Source organism: Hipposideros armiger, unplaced genomic scaffold, assembly GCF_001890085.2.
Source record: "Hipposideros armiger isolate ML-2016 unplaced genomic scaffold, ASM189008v1 scaffold_75, whole genome shotgun sequence".
Taxonomy (NCBI): Eukaryota; Metazoa; Chordata; class Mammalia; order Chiroptera; family Hipposideridae; genus Hipposideros; species Hipposideros armiger.
This window is the reverse complement of record NW_017731425.1, coordinates 1,811,400-1,832,528: the sequence shown is the minus strand read 5'-3', so window position 1 is coordinate 1,832,528 and position 21,129 is coordinate 1,811,400. Positions and strand designations below refer to the sequence as shown.

Here is a 21,129-nt window from a genome sequence, read left to right as displayed (position 1 = left end):
TACAACTTAAAAAAAACCCAAACAAACCCAAAATATAGCTCAGAGCATCAAAAGCTAGAATTGGTTGAGAAACGTGGGCAAACAGAAAGAATAGGCATAGTTTGCTTGACAGGGCATTTACTCCCAGCATTAGCGAAGAGAGGACACTGTAACTAGCCTGTCTGGAGTGAACCTGTCACTGTAGGCACCTCTAGTCCCACATATGTCTCCTATTGTACAGTTAGTTGTCCCTCAGGGGATTCGTTCCAGGACCTCTGTGAATACCAAAATCTGTGGATGCTCCAGTAAAGTAGCTTTGTATACACGTATAACCTACGCACGTCCTCCTGTATACTTTAAATCATTTCTAGATTATTTACAGTACCTAATACAATGTAAGTGCTATGTAAATAGTTGTTGCACTGAATTATTTAGGGAATAATGACAAGGAAAAAAGTCTGTACATGGTCAGTACAGATGCAGCCATCATAGGTCTAACTACATATTACACGCCAGCAACTACATAACATTATTTTTCCCAAATATTTTTGATCCGTGATTTGTTGAACCTGCGGATGTGGAACCCGCAGCAGCCTTCTGAACTTGGTTTGATTTCTCAAGTAGGCCATCTTGCTAAAAAAAAATATTTTTCTCTTTTAAAATTAACTCCATTACAAATCAGTCTTCTTCAAGTTTAAGCAGCATGAGCTAATTTCCCTACAACTTGACCACTTGTGATTAATGGAATACTGAATCTTAGACTAGAGAAAAGTAACAAAAACATTGAGACTTTTTCTGATCAATCTAACATCCTCATTCCCATATTCTCAAGGAACAAATACTGAAACGGATGAATGAAGGGCATTTTTTTGTGTTCTGACTTAAACTCATACCCTTGGCCTGTTTTTAACACCTTCTCCAGCTCTGTGGACAAACTACAGTGCAGCTAGGCCAAATGTTTGCTTCAACTACTAGACAATAATTTTATTTTAAATGGAGTATATCTCTCATGAGGAAATTTGTCCTTCATTTCTAGCTTTCTTAACAGTGAGGAGAGCAGATAGCAGTAGTATCTAGTTTTTAGTGCAAGATAAAAAAAACAAGGCCTGAAATCATAGCTCCCAGTTCCTTTTCTGATTTTTCCAGTTTTCCTGTTGCCATTCTAGTCTTCCCTGAATTACTGCTATAGCCTTTTTTTGTTTTTTTGGCTGTCCATTGGTATTTTTTTTCTTTTTTTTTTTATCATTAGTTTCAGGTGTACAAAACAATGTAATAGTTATACATTTCACCCCTCACAAGGTGATAACCTTCCTTCCCCAATCTATTGCCCCTCTGACGTTGTATATCTCTATTACAATTCCATTAACTCTATTCCCTATACTATACTCCATATCCCATGACTATATATATATTCAATTATAGTTGACATAAAATATTTTTCAGCTTCAGCTTCAGGTGTACAGTGCAGTGGTCAGGCATCTACACCGTCCATGAAGTGGTTTCCCTAAGAAGACATGTGACTATCTTAATTGCTCCTGTGGTTTCCACTTCTTCCCGTTTGTGCTCTTAAAATAGCTGGGATGATCTTTAAAAATGCTAATCACTGCCATGCTTAAAAACCCTTCAAAGGACTCTGATTTACTTAGAATAAAATCTAAAACCTTAGCTGTGGTTGACAAGGCCCCCAAAACTCCTCTACGACCTCATCCCCTACACTCTCCCCCTTGCTCACTCTTTGCCAGCCACTTGGCCTCCCCTCTGATCCTGGGAGAGGCTTTCCCCCCCTACTTTAAACCTTTTGCATTGCTGTTACCTCTGCATGGGGCACCCCACCTTCCCCCAGGTCTGCACATGACTGATCCCTTTTGTCACTGAGGCTCAGCTCAAACATGACTTCTTAAGCTAGGCCTTTCTTGGCCCTTCCAACCAAAACAGCACCTCTCCCCTTCTGTACTCTCTGTCTTGCATCTGCTTCATATTGTTCACCGCACTTATTACTATCTGAAATTATCTTATTTTGTTTGTTTACCTATTTATTGACTATCTCTCTCATCAGACTGTATATTCCAGATAAACAGGGACCTTTTCGGTCACATTCATCACCATGACTTCAGTGCCTGACAAAGTTCAGTAAATATCTGTTACATGAATAGATGGTTTCTCAATTGGTTCCACTGTCATTTACCTATTCTGGGTCAGACACTTGACTCTGTGCTTAGTTTTTCCAGCTTTAAAATGGTAACAATAGGGGGCCGGCCGAGTGGTTCAGTTGGCTAAGAGTTAGCGTCAGAGCGCGAGCTGTGAGCAACAGGGCCGCCATTCAATTCCCACATGGGCCAGTGATGCTGCGCCTGAGCTGAGCTGCCGCTGAGCTGCCAACAGGTAGCAGGATGGCTCAGCTGGTGAGAGCACGTGCTCCTAACAATAAGACTGCCTGTTTGATGGTGGGCTACGCCCGCCTGCAACTAAGTCTGAACTCAGCACCTTGAGCTGAGCTTCCACCTGGATGGCTCAGTGGATAGAGCGTGCGCTCTGAACAACAAGGCTGCTGGTTCGACTCCTGCATGGGATGGTGGCTACCTCCACCCGCAGCTAAGATTGAACACAGCACCTTGAGCTTAGAGGCCACAAGTTGCTGATGGGAAGCCAGATGGCAACTGGCGCTCTTCAACTAAGATTGAAGAACAACAACTTGGCTGGTTGTTCCCCTTCCCCAATAAAATCTTTAAAAATAAATACATAAAAATAAATAAAATGGTAACAATAGCATTTATCATCAAACTCATTTTTAGCATGGAGAAGAAAAATTATCTTTGTATCTGCAAATATTACTCCTGAATAATGTAATGCTGTGAAACAAACAGGTAAGTTGGAAGTATAGTAGGTACACAATGAAAATGTTCCTTATCTGTTATAAGACTCTGGATTTCTTTTTTAAAGTAATTTCTCTATTCTCTTTGATGTTTCTAGAAAGTGACTGAGATATACCAGTTCAAATTCAAATACACAAAAAAAGGAGCCACTATGGATATTGACAGGTAGAATCTAATTGTTTAATGAACATGAGAAATATATATTATTGGGGGTAAATATAAGCCTCTTGAGGCCAGAGACAGGCCTTGTATTTCCTTTGTAACTTCCCAAACAATCCTACCAAAAAACCACTATTATAAAGAGGGATTATAATAATTGTTTAAATTTCTGAAATCCATGGATTCCTGGTGGGAATAGAGGCTTCCTTTGCTTCTTTTCCTCTCTTCCTCATAGGTGATATGAGTAGAGTCTAAAGGCAGTGAAGTTTAGTGGTTAAGAGTTCCTAAGGCAGAAAGATCTAGCTTGGCATTCCAGCTCTGACTATTACTGGTTATATAACTTTGAACAGATTACTCAGCCTCCCTAAATATTAGTATTCTCATCATCATACTGGAGTTAATAATATCTATTTCATATAGTTGCTGTGATTATTAAGTTATAATGCATCTATAAAGCTTTCCCCAGTCTAGCACATAGTAAACACTCAGCAAATGGTACCTAGTGGTGATGGTGGTCATGGTGGTGGTACTTGCAGGCAATGGTAGCTGGTGGGCGGCACAGCAGTAGAATTATATTAATGAGGCTGTCTACATGGTGTTGATTGAAGAATTCCATAAGGCTCTATCTAGCCACTAAACCAAAATTTCTCAATTGCTATGCCAAGATATTGATCCTTTCTGCTCTCAATATAGCCAGACCAGACCTGGGGTAGATGAAACCCCTGAACTATTTACACCAAGATTCTCATCTGCTTGCCAAAGTATGTAATATAAGTATAGTTATCTATGTATGTCCCTGTGTGGAAAAGACTGGAAAGCACTGCATTTTCCTGTCAAATTTAAAATTCCAAGTTTTAGATATACTAGTGGGTTAAAATAGCAAAGACAAGAACATTTGCTTCAGAAGGTCCTTAGTGCAGATGGAGATGTTTTACTGAGGAGCAACATTTATTTCCTTCCCAATAGCTTTTGGATTCAGATAGAGCTAAATATTGCTGATGAGATGGAATAGAAGTGGAGGGGGTGGATGCCGGTGAAAAGCTCTGGGTAGCAGAGAGCTCCACGTCAGTAGGATGAGTTTCCTTGAAAGAAATGACTGAAGAGAAATGTGGCTTAATTCTCAATTTTCCATACTATTAACTCTGCTTCACATTTACTGCAAGTTCGAGGATTTCTCTCCAAGATTCACTTCCTTAATTATCTTCTCATTTGTAAAACTTACAGACAGCACTAGGACATGAAGAGGAAGTAAGTTCTAGGAATGAGAATTAAAATATTAACCATCATTAGCTAACATTTGTATGGCACTAGGCAGATTGTACAGTACTTTTCATACATATTCTCTTACATAAATCCATTGCCTTTTCCTCTCTAAAATTCAAATGTAAGTACTACTGACAACCAGATTAATCTCTCTTGTTATGAAAGCACATATGCCAAGAGGTGAGCAGTAATATAGAAATGGCCAAATCTTTCAGCTACTGAGGAGAGAAGGTAAAGCATACTACTGATTTCTTAAAAACCAAAGGTAGGCATTTGTTTAAATTATCATTCATGTAAAATTACATTATCACGTTTTCCATAGTAAAGATAATTTCCCCTTTAAAAGAATGCAAGGGAGTCTTGAATATGATTTTACATGAATATGGTGTATACTGAAATATGTATACTGAAAGCTACATGGCTATAGCGCTCCACTCTGGTTACCTATTTCAAATTGGTTAAATCCTGGTAAACAAGCCTTTAGTTGTTCAAAATTGAAATGGGAGCAAATGTATTTACTTAATAATGTTTGTTTTATGAATTCATATTGCCTCCGGTAGCTTGATTATTTAGGATGATTTTTCAGTACTGAGTGCTTACTACGTGAAAGGCATTGTGCAAATATATTACAGTCACAGTCCTTCCTGGAAACTACTCAAATGTGAGACTAATTGGGAAAGAAAATTTTAGAGAGAAAGAGTGTTTAGAGTTGGAAGGTAATTTAGTCCAACTTGTTCATTCATTCATTAATTCCACAAATGTTTATTGTGTACTTGCTATAGCTGGGCACAAACTTAGTACCATGGAGATGAAAGATATAGCCATTTATAGTTTAGAGAGGGACATACAAACAGTTATAAACAGGGGTGAGGTATGGGGATCATCAGAAAAGACTTAAAAAGGTGACATGTGAGCTAGGTATTAAAGGATGAATTCAGGAGAGTCAGGAAAAGAAGTGGGAAAAGCCCAATATAAGCAAAATAAACAGCATATGCAAATGGCACATGGATGTGAAGGAACTGGTGGTAGTCGCAGATGAAGGTGGAGGTGAGGGCACAGCTGGTCATGAAAGGCACTGTACACACACCATTCTCGAATTTGATTGAAAGCTGATGGGTGTAATAGAAGAATTTTAAGCAAGAGAATGACACGAGCAGGTTTTCCTATTAGGAATATTATTTTGGCAGTGGTGTGGATAATATTTTGCAGTATGGACAAGAATAAAAGCAAGAAGAATAGTCATTGTCATAATCCATGTAAAAGTGAGGAAGGGATACCTCTGAGAGATAACTAGATGGTAGAAAGGCCCAGAGCTGATGATTGGTTTTATACTTGAAGAGGTATAGAAATGTGTGTAAGCTTATCTCACAAATGAAGTAATTGACATAGAGTGTCTAAGTGACTTGTGTGAAGTCATTCAGCTAGTTAATAGCAGAGACAATATTAGATGTTGTCTCCTAATTCCAAATCCATTGTTCTCAATATTATAGCATGTGGTTATTTGTAAATCAAAAATTTTTTGTAAACTCAGGTCATATTTAAAATGCCTTAAGGGAACTTGCTCTGTAAAAAAAATCCTTTGTATATACATTGCAAAAAGTACAATCTCTCCTCTAATTTACATTCTAAAAATAGTCTCAAGTGTCCTGGTGTTTAGTTTATATTTATTTGATCATATAATAAAAAGGTTGTTTCTTTTTGAAATATATTTCCAATATTGTATATGATTGAAAAGTATGTTTTTCTGTCTGGTTGTAGCAGTAATACAAGCTTCAAAAGTGCAATGAACAGTAAAGATATTAAGAAAGCGAGTGCTTTACTGATCCGTAAATTGTATATACTGATGCAGAACCTCGGACCCCTTCCTAATGAAGTTATACTTACTATGAAACTCCATTACTATAATGCAGGTAGGTGGAGACTTCTAGTTAAATTCCTTCTTAAGTGCTGGAATAATATTTTATATAAATAGAAGTATTTTGCAAGCATCTGAAAGAGATACGCGTATCTGATGCTACACTTGAAAGAGTAACCTGACTTGTTCTGTTGAAACTCAGTTTTCTTGGTTTTCTGCCCTTTTCATTTTGCAGTGACCCCACATGATTACCAGCCCCCTGGTTTTAAGGAAGCGGTAAACTCACGCTTCCTGCTGTTCGATGGGGAGCCCGTGACCCTGCCAGTAGGAATTGTCCCAACTGGCTTTCATAGTATGAAAGTAAAAGTCACAACTGAGATCACCAGAGTGTCTGATTTGGAGAACAAGCTCATTCAGGAGAACAACACTACTGAGATTGCCCATCAGGGTCTAGACTGCGATGAGGAAGAAGAGGAATGCGACAATCAGGTAAGGCTAAACTTGAGTGATACCTCATTGCTTCAGTTGAACACATGGACATTTTTCAGTTCCTACACAGGTCATATCATAGTAATAGGGTCCAGTGGAGTGTGCCAGGTATAAAAAAATGAAACAAAACTAGTCCCTGACCTAAAGGAGTCTTTATTCTTAAAAAGTACTGTCTTCAAGAAGGAAATATACTTCGTTAGAGGAAATTGTCCATGACTAGGAGAAGAAAAGGCTTTCCAGTATATGTCTTTTATAAAAGATACCCATGAATTTAGAAATTTTGAGATTTTCTTTCATTTATAAGTAACAAACATACTCAAAAAGAGTCTGGAGGCTTTGCTAGAAATAAATGATAGAGATTTATTCAAGGGCCTTAGAGTTTACAAACTGGAAATATAATTAGGCAAAAGCCCAGAAGTGTTCCAAAGAGAAAGAAAAGTTAAATGTTGTTATGGCAAAAAGTACATTCTTGAGAATTATCAGACCTACATTCTTAGCTCTAGGATTGATCCAGGATGACTATCAGTCAGAAGAGCAGCAATCAGGATGTTGGATGCAAGGTGGTCTGGTCATGTCCCAGGGGTCTGGATAATGGATGTCAGGTGGATGTATACATGAGTCCTTCAGTGGGTAATCAGGCAGCCTGGATATATGAATCCTTCAGGAGGTAATTAGAGGGTTACCTGAAGGGACATATGTATATCCAGACATTGACACAGGACTGGAAAATTCAAAGAAGTTTAAGTTTCCAGGGTAGTTAAAACAAGAATGAAGTCTTTCCTCATATGTCAACATTCATAATGTTAATAAGCTTAGCTAAAGTGACTCCATTTTATATATTCCTTATCTTCATTCACTCTTTCCTCACTTATTTTTAGGATTAAAAAATATTCTAGGTGTTTATTCATATTCACTGGAAGTTTAAATAAGTTTTTGATTACTGGGGTAATTGGGTGGGAGGAGGTTGGGGGAGAAAAAGTTATGGGTAAACTGAAGTCAGAGTAAAAACAAAACGATAGTCAACTCATGGTTATGTGGAGAGAGACAAGCTTTAGGGCTAGGTCTGCGGGGAAAGCTAGGGGGCTGGGGTTGGAGCCGCTGGAACCAAACAGACAGGGCTCTGAGCCCTTCACCTTCCTACTTCCTTCAGGAGAGGCTTGGAGTTGAGTACTTGGCTGGAGCCCCATTGTGCCCTAAGTAAATCCTGGATAATAAAGTTTACTGAATGCCAACATTGCATTAAAAGGGTTTTGAGCTAGACATAAAAAATTTTCAGATGCCTAGCAGAAGGGATGCTATAAAACCTTTTCAGGGGCTATTTTGAGATTAATTTATCTGCTTGAGATAGTTTGAGTCTTACTTAAAGATAGATAACTATAGCAGGTAACCTTTGAAGATTACTTCTGGTTCATTAACTCTGTTACGTTTAATACATAGAGTCTTAATATTTTTCATTTTTAGTATTTTCACAGTGTCATACATGATAATGGCTTTAGATTTTGATGCAACTTTCTTCTGATTCTATTCAAGGAAGATACAGCTAATGTAAATTAGTTTAAAAAATAAAGGTTAAGAAAACAATGAGCATGTAGCAATTAGATCTTTATCTTTTTTTTTTTTCTGAGCCATCCTGCCTCCTGTTGGCAGCTCAGTGGCTGCTCAGCTTGGGCCGGGACTCGAACCGCTGTTGCTCAGAGCTCCCACTCTTGAGTGAGCTCTTAACCAACTGAGCCACTCGGCCAGCCCGATTTTTATCCTTTAAAATTAAGAATTTCTTTCTTTTTACCAGCTGAAATGAAAACAGGATAACTTGAAAATGAATGATTCAATGGATAGATTAAATACGACATGTAATAACACTTTCCAAGCATACATGTAGTAGAAAGTATGTACAGCTGACCCTGAACAACACAGGTTTGAACTGCATGAGTCTACTTATATGCAGATTTTTTCAATAAACACCTGTACTGTTTTCAGTCTGCAGTTGGGAGTCTGTGGATGCAGAGGGCTGACTATATGCGTTGATGTATGTCATTTTATATAGGGGATTTGAGAATCAGTGGATTTTGGTATCGGTGGTGGGTCTTGGAAGCAACACGCCATGATAACGAGGGACAACTTAAGTTTGCGGGGAGTCAAAAGTTATACTCGGGTTTTTGACTGCATAGGGATCAGCATCCCTAACCTCAGCATTGTTCAAGGGTCAACTGTCTACAAAGATCAGGATTTTGTGGTAAATGCAGTCAATTCTAGTTCCTCTTTCAGCTAGCAATCATGAGAGAATACTTTAGTAAGTCTAGTGAAGTGCTTACTGACATTTTCCCACTAAGAATTCTGTTATTTCTTCATGGAACACACACACACACACACACACACACACACACACACACACACATTCATACACATGTATACTTATGTAGAACACTTTATTGCCTTTAAAAATTATTTCATTTTGAAATACTTCATGCATACAGCAAAATATATAAAAAAGCATGTACAGTTTAAAGAATAATGAGAACATCCATATATCCTCCCTTTAGGCTAAGAAGCAGAACATTGTCGCTACCTTAACAGCCACAATGTGACCTTTCTCATTGCACCCCCTCCTTCTCCTCTAAAGGTAACCACTCCTAAATTCTGTGATAACCTCACTTTTCCTTATAGTTTTACCATCTATGAGTATATCCTCTTGTTTAAAATTTTTTATACAAATGTAATCATACTCTAGGTATTCTCTGATTTACTTCTTTTGCTTGACCATCAAAAATGAGATTCATCCATTTGTGTGTGGTTGTTCACACATTTTCACTACTGTAGAATATTCTATCTCTGAATATACATTCTTTCTGTTTAATTGTTATGAACATTCATGTATACACCTCCTGGTACACATGTGCAAGAGTGTCTTTAGGACATATACTGAAGAGTCCTAGGGCTTACACATTTTCAACTTTATTAGGTAATGCAAAACTGTTTTTCCAAAGTGGTTGTACCAATTTATACTCCACCAACAGTAGAGGAGAATGCCCTACGTTCTTGTCAACACTTAATATTATCAAAGTTTGTTTTTCTGCCTGTCTGCTGGATGTGAAATGGTAATACCACACAATTTTGATTTGTATTTCCTTGATTATTACTGAGTTTGAGCATTTTTTCATGTGTATTGGCCATTCTGGTTTTCTTATATGTAAAGTAACTATTGAAGTCTTTCATGCATTTTTCTACTGGGTTATCTTTCTCATTGATTAAAAAAATACATTCTGCATAATAATTATTTCTCAATTATGTTGTAATATTTTCTTCAGGGTTGTGGTTATCTTTTCATTTTCTTTAAGATGTCTTTTGCTAAAGAGAAGTTCTTAATTTTAATGTAGTCAAACCTTTTCCTCTAATATGTGCTTTTGGATATTCTTAAGAAATCCTTTTTTACCTGAGGTCATTTATAATATTCTCCTATATTTTATTCTAAAAGTTTTAAGTTTTTTCTTTTTACATTTAGGTTTTTATTTCACTTGGAGTTTATTTTTATTTGTGGTGTGAGATAGAACAGACCTCTTTAACATGTTTTAATCCAAATATAATACATATATAGAAAAATAACACACATCATAATGATACAGCTCAATAAATATTCACAAATCCAACACTAGGGCTGAGGTGAATATGAGGCAAGCAAAGTGAGAGTGAATGCCTCCTTAAACTTTGCTCCGTAGGTATCTTGTTTGTCTCATCCTTGCCCCAGCCCTGTGGAATAAACATGTGAAATCAGTACCCAGATCAAGAAATAAAATACTACCAGCCCCCCGAGAAAACCCAGTCTTACTTTGTAGTCACTGTTCCACTCAACAAAAATATCTCTATCCTGACTTCTTAGATTAGTTTCTCTTGTTTTTTATTTTATAGATGCAGAATCATAGAGTCTGAACCATTTTTTCACTCCATGTTATGTTGCAATATTTATCCATATTTTTGCATGTTGTTGTACACCATTCTCACTTTTTATCCATCTAACTTTGTTGGGCATTTGGATAATTTCCTATTTTTTACTATAATGAATAGTGCTGCTCTGAACATCCTGAACATGTTTTTTAGTGAAATATGTATACGTTTCTGGTGGGAATAGAATTGCTAGGAGTAGAATTTCTGGGTCAAAGGATATGTTTTAATAGATACTACAAAACAATTTCCAAAGCGGTTGTGTTAATTTACACTCCCATCAGCAATATATGAGAGTTGTGGTTGCTCCACATCCTCATCAACCCTTAGCATTTTCCATCTTTCAATTTTAGCCATTCTGGTGGGTGTGTAGTAGTATGTCATTTTGGTTTTAATTTGCATTTTCCTGATGACTGAAAAATTGAGCACCTTTTCATATGTGTATTGGTCATGTTAGATATCCTTTTTTGTGAAGTGTCTTTTCAAGGTTTGTCATTTTTTTTCTGTTGGGTTCTGTTTGGTTGTCTTTCATTCTTACTTATTTGTGGGAGTTCTTCACATATATTCGACGTATAGGTCCTTTATCAGATACATGTATTGTGAATATATCTTCAACTTTATGAGTTGCCTTTTTACTCTTAATGGTGTGTTGTGATTAACAGAACATTAATTATATTTTAATATAGTCCAACTTATCAATTAATTAGGCAGTTTTTATTTTTAAAAATTTTGTTTGAAGTTTATAGAGATGTACTCAGTTTTTCTCTAAAAAGGGGAAATAAGTATAGAAACAGAAGAGATTTTTTAAATCATAAAAGACCTCCATGAATAACTTCATACCAAAGATATAAATACCTGAGCTTCCTCTCTCCTACCTGCAGGTATTCATATATTTTGGTATGAGTTATTCATGGAGATGTAATAATTTTAAAGATCTCTTCTGTTTTTGTAGTTATTTCCTTGTTTTCATATCCAGTGCTATTTATGTGTGCCCTGTTTGTTTTTCTAGGCTATATTTGCCCCAAATCATTATTTTTATTACTCTTTTTAAAGTCATTTTTTGCCTGTGCTGATCACTTCTATTGCTTTTTTGGTTTGTTTTCTATTTCATTTATGTTTTGCTTTTACCTTTGCCTTCTTCTATTTCTCTGGTTTGGTTTTGTCTCCCTGACTCTAAGTTGATCTTTCTGTCAATATATAGACAAATATATATCCTAAAAGCACCTTAAATAAAACATCTCCAAATGGAATTTCAACTTCTGACCACACATGCTCTTCCCCCTCATAGATTCCTTATCTTGGCATTGTGTCATCCCTTTACCAAACAGCCTGATGAGGAATGTGTTCAACTCCTAGTTTCTTTTCACTTCTCACATCCTTTTGGTTACCATTTCCGTTTGTTTTGTCTTTGAAATATTTCTCAAGTCTGACCCTATGGCCACTGTGCTGATTCAGGCTGTCGTCATTGCTTCCTTGGTGAATGACAGTGAGTCTCCTAATGAGTCTCCCTGATGTCAGCATTGCCTCTCTAATCTGTCTTCCAGAGTAACAGAGACTGAGGGTACTAAAACTATGATGATCATTTTCAAATATTTCAAGTTGATTTATTTTGTGTAATTTCAAAAGGCAGAATGAGAGCCAGTAAATGAAAAACACAGCGGGGAGAGGGAGCAGGTTGATTTTGGCTCAGTAGAAGGAAGACCTTTCTCTTAAACCATCCTATCAATACTGTTTTTATTAATATTTTTATATGTTCCATCCCCTCTAGTCTTTTCCCACAGATATACATATTTGTATATGGTTTTAATCATGGTGTACATGTAAATTTGCTTTACTTTTATAGTTGACATTAATTTTACATATATATCCCACCTTAATCTTCATATTTTTAATTTAAATTACCTTTGTTTCATTTAGGTACTTGCTCTACTATTTCTCTACATTTTTTTTTTAAGATTTTTATTGGGGAATTGGGGGGATGGGAACAGCGCTGGGGAATTGGGGGAAGGGGAACAGACAAGTTGCTGTCATTTTGTTCTTCAGTCTAGTTGTGGAGGACGTTGCTTCACTGGCCCAAGTTGGCACCATAATTGCGCTCTTCCCGGGCGAGGCAGATCAGTCGCCGGCTTCTGGACGGCCGCTCACTGCGGCTGCTGGCCGCTCATGCTGGCTGCTGGCTACACACGGTAGCCCATGGCAACCCACTGCCACAGGGGCTGCAGCCTACGCCGTTGCCGGAGACTCATGGCAGCCCAGCTCCAGGTTGAGCTGTTGTTCAGCATCTTAGCTGTGGAGGGCAGTGTCACTGACCCTCATATGTGGGCTCTGAACTGGAGCTCTCTGGCGTCCCAAGCCAGCTCTTAACCATCGCGCCACTCGGCCGGCCCCAATTTCTCTACTTTTAAACACTTAAGTTGATTTCTGATTTTGTTATTATAAATACCTTTGTATTTATACTGTAATAAATACCTTTGTATGTGTGACAGATTTTTTAAAATTTTCTAAGGATATAGTATTAGGAGTTAAATTTACAGAAAATTTGTATAGCTCTTGATGAGTATTACCAAATTATTTCCTAGAAGCTGCCAGCTTCTTCACCTCCTTAGAATGGATTTTCTAACAATGACAACTACTTAATAAATTTGGCTGTCTTAAGGAGAGTGACTGTCTTGTCACCAGCTGTGTGCAAGTATAGATATATACTGTGTTCAAGATAGAGTATAGATTATTATCTAGGGCGTTATAAGAGAAAAGCGTGACTTAGGGGGAAGGTTGAACTAGATTGACCTCTGAGATCTCTTCTATGCTAAGATTCTCTGGGGTATTTTTAAAATTCCTTGTAAGAGCACAATGCTCCACTACATACTGTGAGGAAAACAGACATATAAAGTATAGTTTGTACCTTTGAGAAATTTGTCTGAAGAGATAATACCTAATAATACAATTATTGATAATACAATGAGAAATAATGCTGGAGAATGTATGAATGATAGAAATAATATTAACTAATAATATTGAGCACGTCCACAGGGCTTTACATGGATTACTTTACTTTTAATCGTTCCAGCTATTTTACGAGGTAGATTCTATTATTATCCTGATTTTACAAGTGAGTAAACTGAGACTTAGAGAAATTAGACCAAGGCTATATATATACTATGTAATGAATAAGTAGCAGGGCCAGAATCCAAATAAAGGCAGTTGGACTCCAAAGTCCATGTTCTTAGGATATAGAAATAAGGATAAATTGTCATTGTGTGGGAAGTTTTCATTGAATTGGTGATTTTATGGATGAAACATATTTTGATTGTAGAGATTAAGGTGGAGGACATTCTAGGCAAGTTGCAAAGAACAGGATGGTAGCATCAGAGCTGCTGTCTCTATGACTTGGAATCCCAATACTGAACTTTCCACACCTTTCTCCATACCTACATGGCTTTGCTGAAATTAAACTTTTGGTAACCTCTAGCTCAAAGATATTTAAAAACTTTTTTTTTTTAAAGATTTTTATTGGGGAATTGGGGGAAGGGGAACAGACAAGTTGCTATCCTTTTGTTCTTCAGTATAGCTGTGGAGGACGTTGCTTCACTGGCCCAAGTTGGCACCATCATTGCGCTCTTCCCGGGCGAAGCAGATCAGTCGCCGGCTTCTGGACGGCAGCTCACTGCGGCTGCTGGCTGCTCACGCTGGCTGCTGGCCACACATGGTAGCCCATGGCAACCCACTGCCACAGGGGCTGCAGCCTATGCCGTCACCGGTGACTCACGGCAGTCCAGCTCCAGGTTGAGCTGTTGTTCAGCATCTTAGCTGTGGAGGGCAGTGTCACTGGCCCTCATATGTGGGATCCGAACTGGGGCCCTCTGGCATCCCAAGCCAGCTCTTAACCAACGCGCCACTCGGCCGGCCCCTTAAAAACTTTTTTAAATCATAATTTTTTTCTGTTAAAATAAAAAGTTTATAAAATCTTGATCAAAGAGCTTGTGCTTTTTCACCAGTGAACCATAGTAAAGAAGCAGTTTAACATAATCATCCTGTTGTGAGAATATTGTAAGATTGAAAAAAAAAAGATTTTAATACAATTTTGTTTTGCAGATTATTCCTTATCTTGGTCACAGAAAGACAAATATAAAAAAATTCTACTAGTTGTAGAAGTTATTAAATATTTGTACTATTCATTTTCTGGTGTGATCCTTAAGATCTAAGGAAAAATGTAAAAGTATGATGGTAATTTGGCAATGGATTCAGAAATGTCAAAAATACACAAACTTGAAATTAAAACAATTTTAAGTTATAAGAACTCTTAAAACCTCACTCCACTTGGAAAACAGGACGTGAAACCAAGTAAGAGACCCGAAATCCTAGGACAAAACAGGGTTATGTAGAATGGTATAAAAACCCTATCCTAAAATGTGTCTTTATTTTATCTATCTTTGCAATACTTTTAGGACAGACAGGTCTTCATTCCTAATGGGAATTAAGGGATGGTGTGGGCTTAAGACCTAGCTAGTAAGGCCACACAAACACAATGGTACTTCACAGTGCCCTGGGAAGTTGGGCCTGTTTTCTCTGTTGTAGTCAACTGGACAGATAGCAGTAGACATAAATACCAGAAAGAGGTTCCTGGACAGTCTTCTTGAAAGAACTCACCTACATGGTGACAGTCAACACATGTTGTGGAATTGGATGTGGAATCTTATTTCAATTTTATGGTAAATTTAAGTGCTGAGGGAAACATGCTTCTTTCTAATAGAGGTAGTTAACCCAAACTCCTTAAAAGAATAGTAATTACTGACATATACAGACAGCTATAAAAAGATAGAGGGTTAGTATTGCCCAGGTCTACTTTAGAGACCAATGGTCCTAGTTTATTAAGCAGTTACAGCTCTTTGGGAATTCATATTTTCATCAAATTTTTAGGCAGGGGTCTATATGCTGTAATTTTCTAATTTTCTGAGATCCTTATAAGTCTTTGTACCCCCATGTAAGAAAGAGTTGCTAGATACTCAGTATAGATTTTTTTTCTAGGCCTTTCCTTTATGCTTAGGAATCTTGATCCAGAATGGTATATTTTTCTCATTTGTAACACATTAATTTAACTGAATCATGAATAATTCATGTCAATAATGTTTTTTGAGGATGAGAATATTGTTTTATTGTAAGACCCATAAGTATTTCAAAAGAGTCAATTCAATAGTTTATTATTTGACCTAGTTCCAATGAATGGTTTGCTTTTTAAACTATGTCCAAACATATATGCTATATCCCACTATTTTAAAAATCGTTTGCATTTTGCATGGATTTTTGCATCTTATGTCAATTTAAAAATAATATTTTGAGGTAGCTTTTCTCTTTTTGATGAATTCCACAAAATGATACATATATTATAACAATATATAGCTTACCTGGATGCATTTTTTTTTTCTTTTTTGTGTGAAGTCCATTTCTCACCCTTTTGGGCTAACACATTTGATTAAAGTGCAAATGATTTGTTTTTGATAAATGAGAATGTAAAACACATTGGTGCCAAAGTAAATGGTACCATTTAAGTGTGGACTAGATAGATGTTTTCTAAATTTCTTAGAATTGCTTTGGATTCTATCCAGTGGATTAAAACAAGCGGATTTTCATTCACAACCTATTTTCTACCACTAACCGCTGAACTGAAGTTTTACAATTTTGAGGTATAGTCTGATGATTTTCACAGCATCATGTCTCATGAAGAATATATGTATGCCTCGTTTGATACAATGTAGTGTTGGGAAGAATATCTCAGATTCTTGGAAGTAGAATTAATTATTGAAAACATTGGAAGAGGCACATTATCTACAGAAAATATTCAGACTTAAAACCTACACATAATTCTTTCTTTATCATGGGGCTATAGTCCTTTTAACAAAGATTCTTTTTGCCAAAAAGGAATTTTTTTTCAATTAATTTTTCTGTTTTGCATACAGCATGTAATTGTTATCTTCTCTTAATCATGCAAAGAGAAATGAAACTTGGGTGATTTTCCCATCAGTTTTATGTCATTTCTTTTTTATATGAATCATTCTATAACATATCAAAGGATGATTTCCTTCCAGTTGTGAGTGGGAAGAGCCATGCTGATGAGCTGTTTATGTTTCACTTACATAAAAAGAGTATATTGATATATATTACAGCAGAAATAAAGTTGAGCATAGGTAGGAACACTTTGGATGTTACTATTATTAAATTCTAGCATTAAAAGAAATAAGTTATGTTTTTTAAAAAAGGAGTAAGACTGAGAATATTCTGTTTGTTTAAAAAAAAAAAAAAAGAGGGGCCAGCCGAGTGGCTCAGTTGGTTAAGAGTTGGCTTGAGAGCATGAGCTCTGAGCAACAGGGCTGACGGTTCGATTCCCACATGGGCCAGTGGTGCTGGGTCCAAGCTGAGCTGTCGCTGGGCTGCCAACGGGTGGTGGGATGGCTCAGCTGGTGTAACAACAGGATTGCCTGTTCAATGGTGGGGTACGCCCACCCACAGCTAGGGCTGAACTCGGCACCTTGAGCTGAGCTGCCGCCAGGATGGCTCAGTGGGTAGAGCATGCACTCTTACCAACAGGGCTGCTGGATCAACTCCCGCATGGGATGGTGGCTGCGCCCACCCGCAACTAGGACTGAGCATGGCACCTTGAGCTTGAAGGCCACGAGCTGCCGACGGGCAGCCGAATGGCAGCTGGTGCCCTCCACAACGAAGTCTGAAGAACAACAACTTGGCTGGTCCCCTTCCCCAATTCCCCAACACTGTACCCCTCCCTCAATTCCCCAATAAAATCTTTAAAAAAAAGATGCCTGTAATAGTCCAAAATAATACAATGTTATTATTAAACTAAAACCAGTGTAATATTAGGTTTGATTTAAACTATAATTTTTCAAAATGAAGACTGTTGGAATTTAGTTAATTGCACATTGGGAAAAAATATAACAATAATGATACTTAGTTATCTAGAACTATATTCAGTTGGTCAATTTTTCTAATGCTTGTTATATGTGCTTCTAGTTTTCCATTTGAAGCTAAATTGTCTATTGGTTAACAGATGAGATTATTTATAGTTTGTAACAAATTTAGGCATGGTAGGGAGAGTAATCTTTTAGCATTTATATTAGGCTCTCAAAATTGAATTCTAAGATTTCGGAGATCAGTGCTTCAGACAATGGTAAAGAAGAGTTAGAATTAGAAGCATATATATTGGGTTGTTGGAAAAGTCATGATGCATGTTTGCAACAGATGGCACTAGTTCATTTTTGGAAGTATTAGAGGCATTCGCATCTATGTTATTGCTATGTTATTTGACAGCTGACAGTTCTAGCTTCATTCTAAAAAAGAATGAGCGATTTGGTTGAATTTTGGAGATTTTACAACAAGTTGAAGACGGAAGACCAAGCTGTGCTTTTTTGCCATATTTTACTGTTTTATTTCCATAAAGGAAAGAACACACATCAAGCTTGTGAAAAGTTGCGTAAAGTTTACGGTGACAATGCTCTACAAGAATGTCAGTGCGAACGATGGTTCCCGAAATTCCGTGCTGGTGATTTTGATCTCAACAACACTCTTCGGTCAGGGAGGCCCACCGAGGTTGATGATGACAAAATAAAGTCATTGATCGAGTCAAACCCACGTTACATGACACGAGAGATTGCAGAAACATTGAACACCCATCATTCAAGCGTTCACAACCACCTGAAGAAACTGGGATACGTAAGCAAGCTCAATATTTGGGTTCCGCATGAACTCAAAGAAGTTCATTTGATGGTGCATGTAAACATCTGCAGTATGCTCATTAAACATGAGGAAAACGATCCTTTTTTAAAGCGACTGATAACTAGTGATGAGAAGTGGATTGTTTACAACAATGTGGTGTGCAAATGGTCTTGGTCCCGATGTGATGATTCACTTCAAATGACATTGAAAGCAGACATTCATCAGAGGAAGGTTATGCTCTCAGTGTGGTGGGATTTTAAAGGTGTCATGTTTTTCTAGCTCCTACCAAGGAACCAAACAATCAATTCGAATGTGTACTGTCGGCAATTGGACAGTTGGAACGAATCCATCATCCAGAAATGTCTAGAGCTTGTTAATTGCAAAGGAGTTTGTTCCATCACGACAACGCGAGACCACACACAAGTTTGATCACCCGTCAGAAATTATTGGAGCTTGGATGGGATGTGTTGCCACACCCACCATACTTGCCTGACCTTGCGCCATCAGACTTCCACTTGTTTCGCTCTCTTCAAAACTCCTTGTGTGGTATAACATTCAATTCAGATAAGGCTGCAAATCAGCACCTTGTTCAGTTTTTCGCAAATAAAGACAGGTCCTTCTATGAACGCGGAATTATGAAGCTCACTGAAAGATGGCAAAAGGTTATTGAACAAAACGGGCAATAGATCATTGATTGATCTTTGTTTTTTATATAAATAAATGACCTTTGGAAAACATAGACAAAATACATCATGACTGCTCCGAAGACCCAATACTTTATGGAGCCACCACCTCAAATTTGCTTCTTCCTGTATGATGGAGGGCTCCTCCTGCTTTGATAAGCAAATTCAGAGCAAACAGAAACATTATAGCTAATAGCACTATTTTGACTTTTAAACAAGTCTACACAAAGCTAATAGTGAAGAAAGCTAAAATAATATTCTAAAATATTCTAATCAACCACAGGTTATCAACATTTATTCAGTCAGCAAATTTATATTGAAGCCTATCATGCTTCACTGTACAAAGGTAGTGTACACAAAGATAAATAGGCCAAATCCCTGATTCAAAATTTGCTTAGGAGAAATGAAACATAAACAAATAGCTGTTATATAAATAATAATAATAACAACAACCATTTATTAAGTGCTTACATGGCTTCAATGAACAACTTTGCACACCATTTTATAGCTGAAGAAACAGAAGTTAATGGACATTAAGTAGTATGTCCAAGGTTGCCCAACTAAAAAGCAACAAATCAGTATTTGAACCTAGGTCTCTTTGGTTCCAAAGTTCCTATTTAATCCATTAAACCTTACACTCATTTATGTAGGGGAGAATGTGAAAAATCCCACAAGAGAGGAAAAACCCTATAGAATGATTAAATTTCACTTTTAGTCATGAAAGAATAATGTAACAAACTTGCTCTTTTTCTGTAAACTGCTAGGAAACTGGACAAAATATATGAAGCAACTGTTTGAGACATTAGACAACAGAAGTACAGAATTATGGTCTCTGAGAGAAAACGAACAAGATGAGCCTTAAAATTGCCCCGACTTTTTGTCAGGAGGTACTTTCTGGACCACTGGTGCAGGGAAGGGGGACCCAAGCAGAACATGGCAGTCTTGCTGGAGTGTAGAAACAGATTGGAATTTGAGGAACTTGAGGCAGTCGGGGATAGAGCATCAGAAAGGAGGGGCCTGTAGATAGAAAGAGCTCCAGAAATCAACATAGGGGATCCCCTGAATCTTTGGTTGAATACTCATCCAAGAAGGTGTGGGTTGAAATTCTATGAAGTTGGACAAAGAAAATTGTTGGGGAACTACAAGCTAAACAATTCCTAGATCTCTTGGGAGACAGGGATGTGTTCCCATAATGACCAGTTACATGGACAGATCTTGTTGAACAGCCGGAACTATATTAGTATAACTATAGTTATCTAGAACTATAATAGTAGAGACTCCAGAAGGGTTACACCTTAGCATTAGCACCAAGTCAACCCTTTAGTGAAGTCCTCCACACTTTCTAATAGCTTAAGAACAAGCTTCAAAGAATCAAGCTTATTTGTCTGCCAAAAGAAAATTAAACATTTTTGTAGAGAAAGATAACAAAGTGCAAACACTCAACTATGTAAAATTCTTATTATCCAGGATCTAATAAAAATTTATTGACATGAAAACTAGGAGGAAAGTTGACCCATAACTAAGGAAAATCAGTCAGTAGAAGCAGATCCAGAAATGTCAGCAATGAAAAAAATTAGTCGATAGGGACTTTAAATTTTACTTATTTTTATTTATTTATTTTACTTTATTTTTTTAATTGGGCAATTGGGGGATGGGAACAGTGTTGGGGAACTGGGGAAGGGGACCAGCCAAGTTGTTGCTCTTCAATCTTAGTGGTGGAGGGTGCCAGTCACCATCTGGCTGCCCTTCCGCAGCTAATGGCCTCTAAGCTCAAGGTGCTGTGTTACAAATCTTAGTTGCCATCAAATAGGCAGTTTTGTTGTTAGGAGCATGTGCTCTTAACCAGCAGAGCCATCCTGCCACCTGTTGGCAGTTCAGTGGCAACTCAGATGGGGCACAGCGTTACTGGCCCATGTGGGAATCTAAAGGCGGCCCTGTTGCTCAGAGCTCATGCTCTTAAGCTACCATATTTCCCCATGTGTAAGACTCTCCCATATATAAGACGCAACTTAATTTTGGGGCCCGAAATTTGAAAAAAAATGTATTACATAAAGTTATTGAACTCAAGTTTTATTCATCATAAAATTCATACAACTCATCACTGTCAAAACTCCCAACCATTAGCTTGTCCTCATCTGTGTCTGATGACAAATCACTGTCTTCATATATT

General features: G+C 37.4%; 1 protein-coding gene across 1 annotated transcript in view; it reads left to right on the top strand.

Moving 5' to 3' along the window:
* The window catches only part of HORMAD2 (HORMA domain containing 2), an 87,691-nt gene that overhangs the window by 19,742 nt on the left and 46,820 nt on the right, over positions 1-21,129 (top strand). Inside the window, exons 7-9 of the mRNA XM_019643106.1 lie at positions 2,950-3,017; positions 6,033-6,184; positions 6,365-6,618. Of these exons, the coding sequence (XP_019498651.1) occupies positions 2,950-3,017; positions 6,033-6,184; positions 6,365-6,618 (474 nt within the window). The remainder of the gene's footprint in view (positions 1-2,949; positions 3,018-6,032; positions 6,185-6,364; positions 6,619-21,129) is intronic.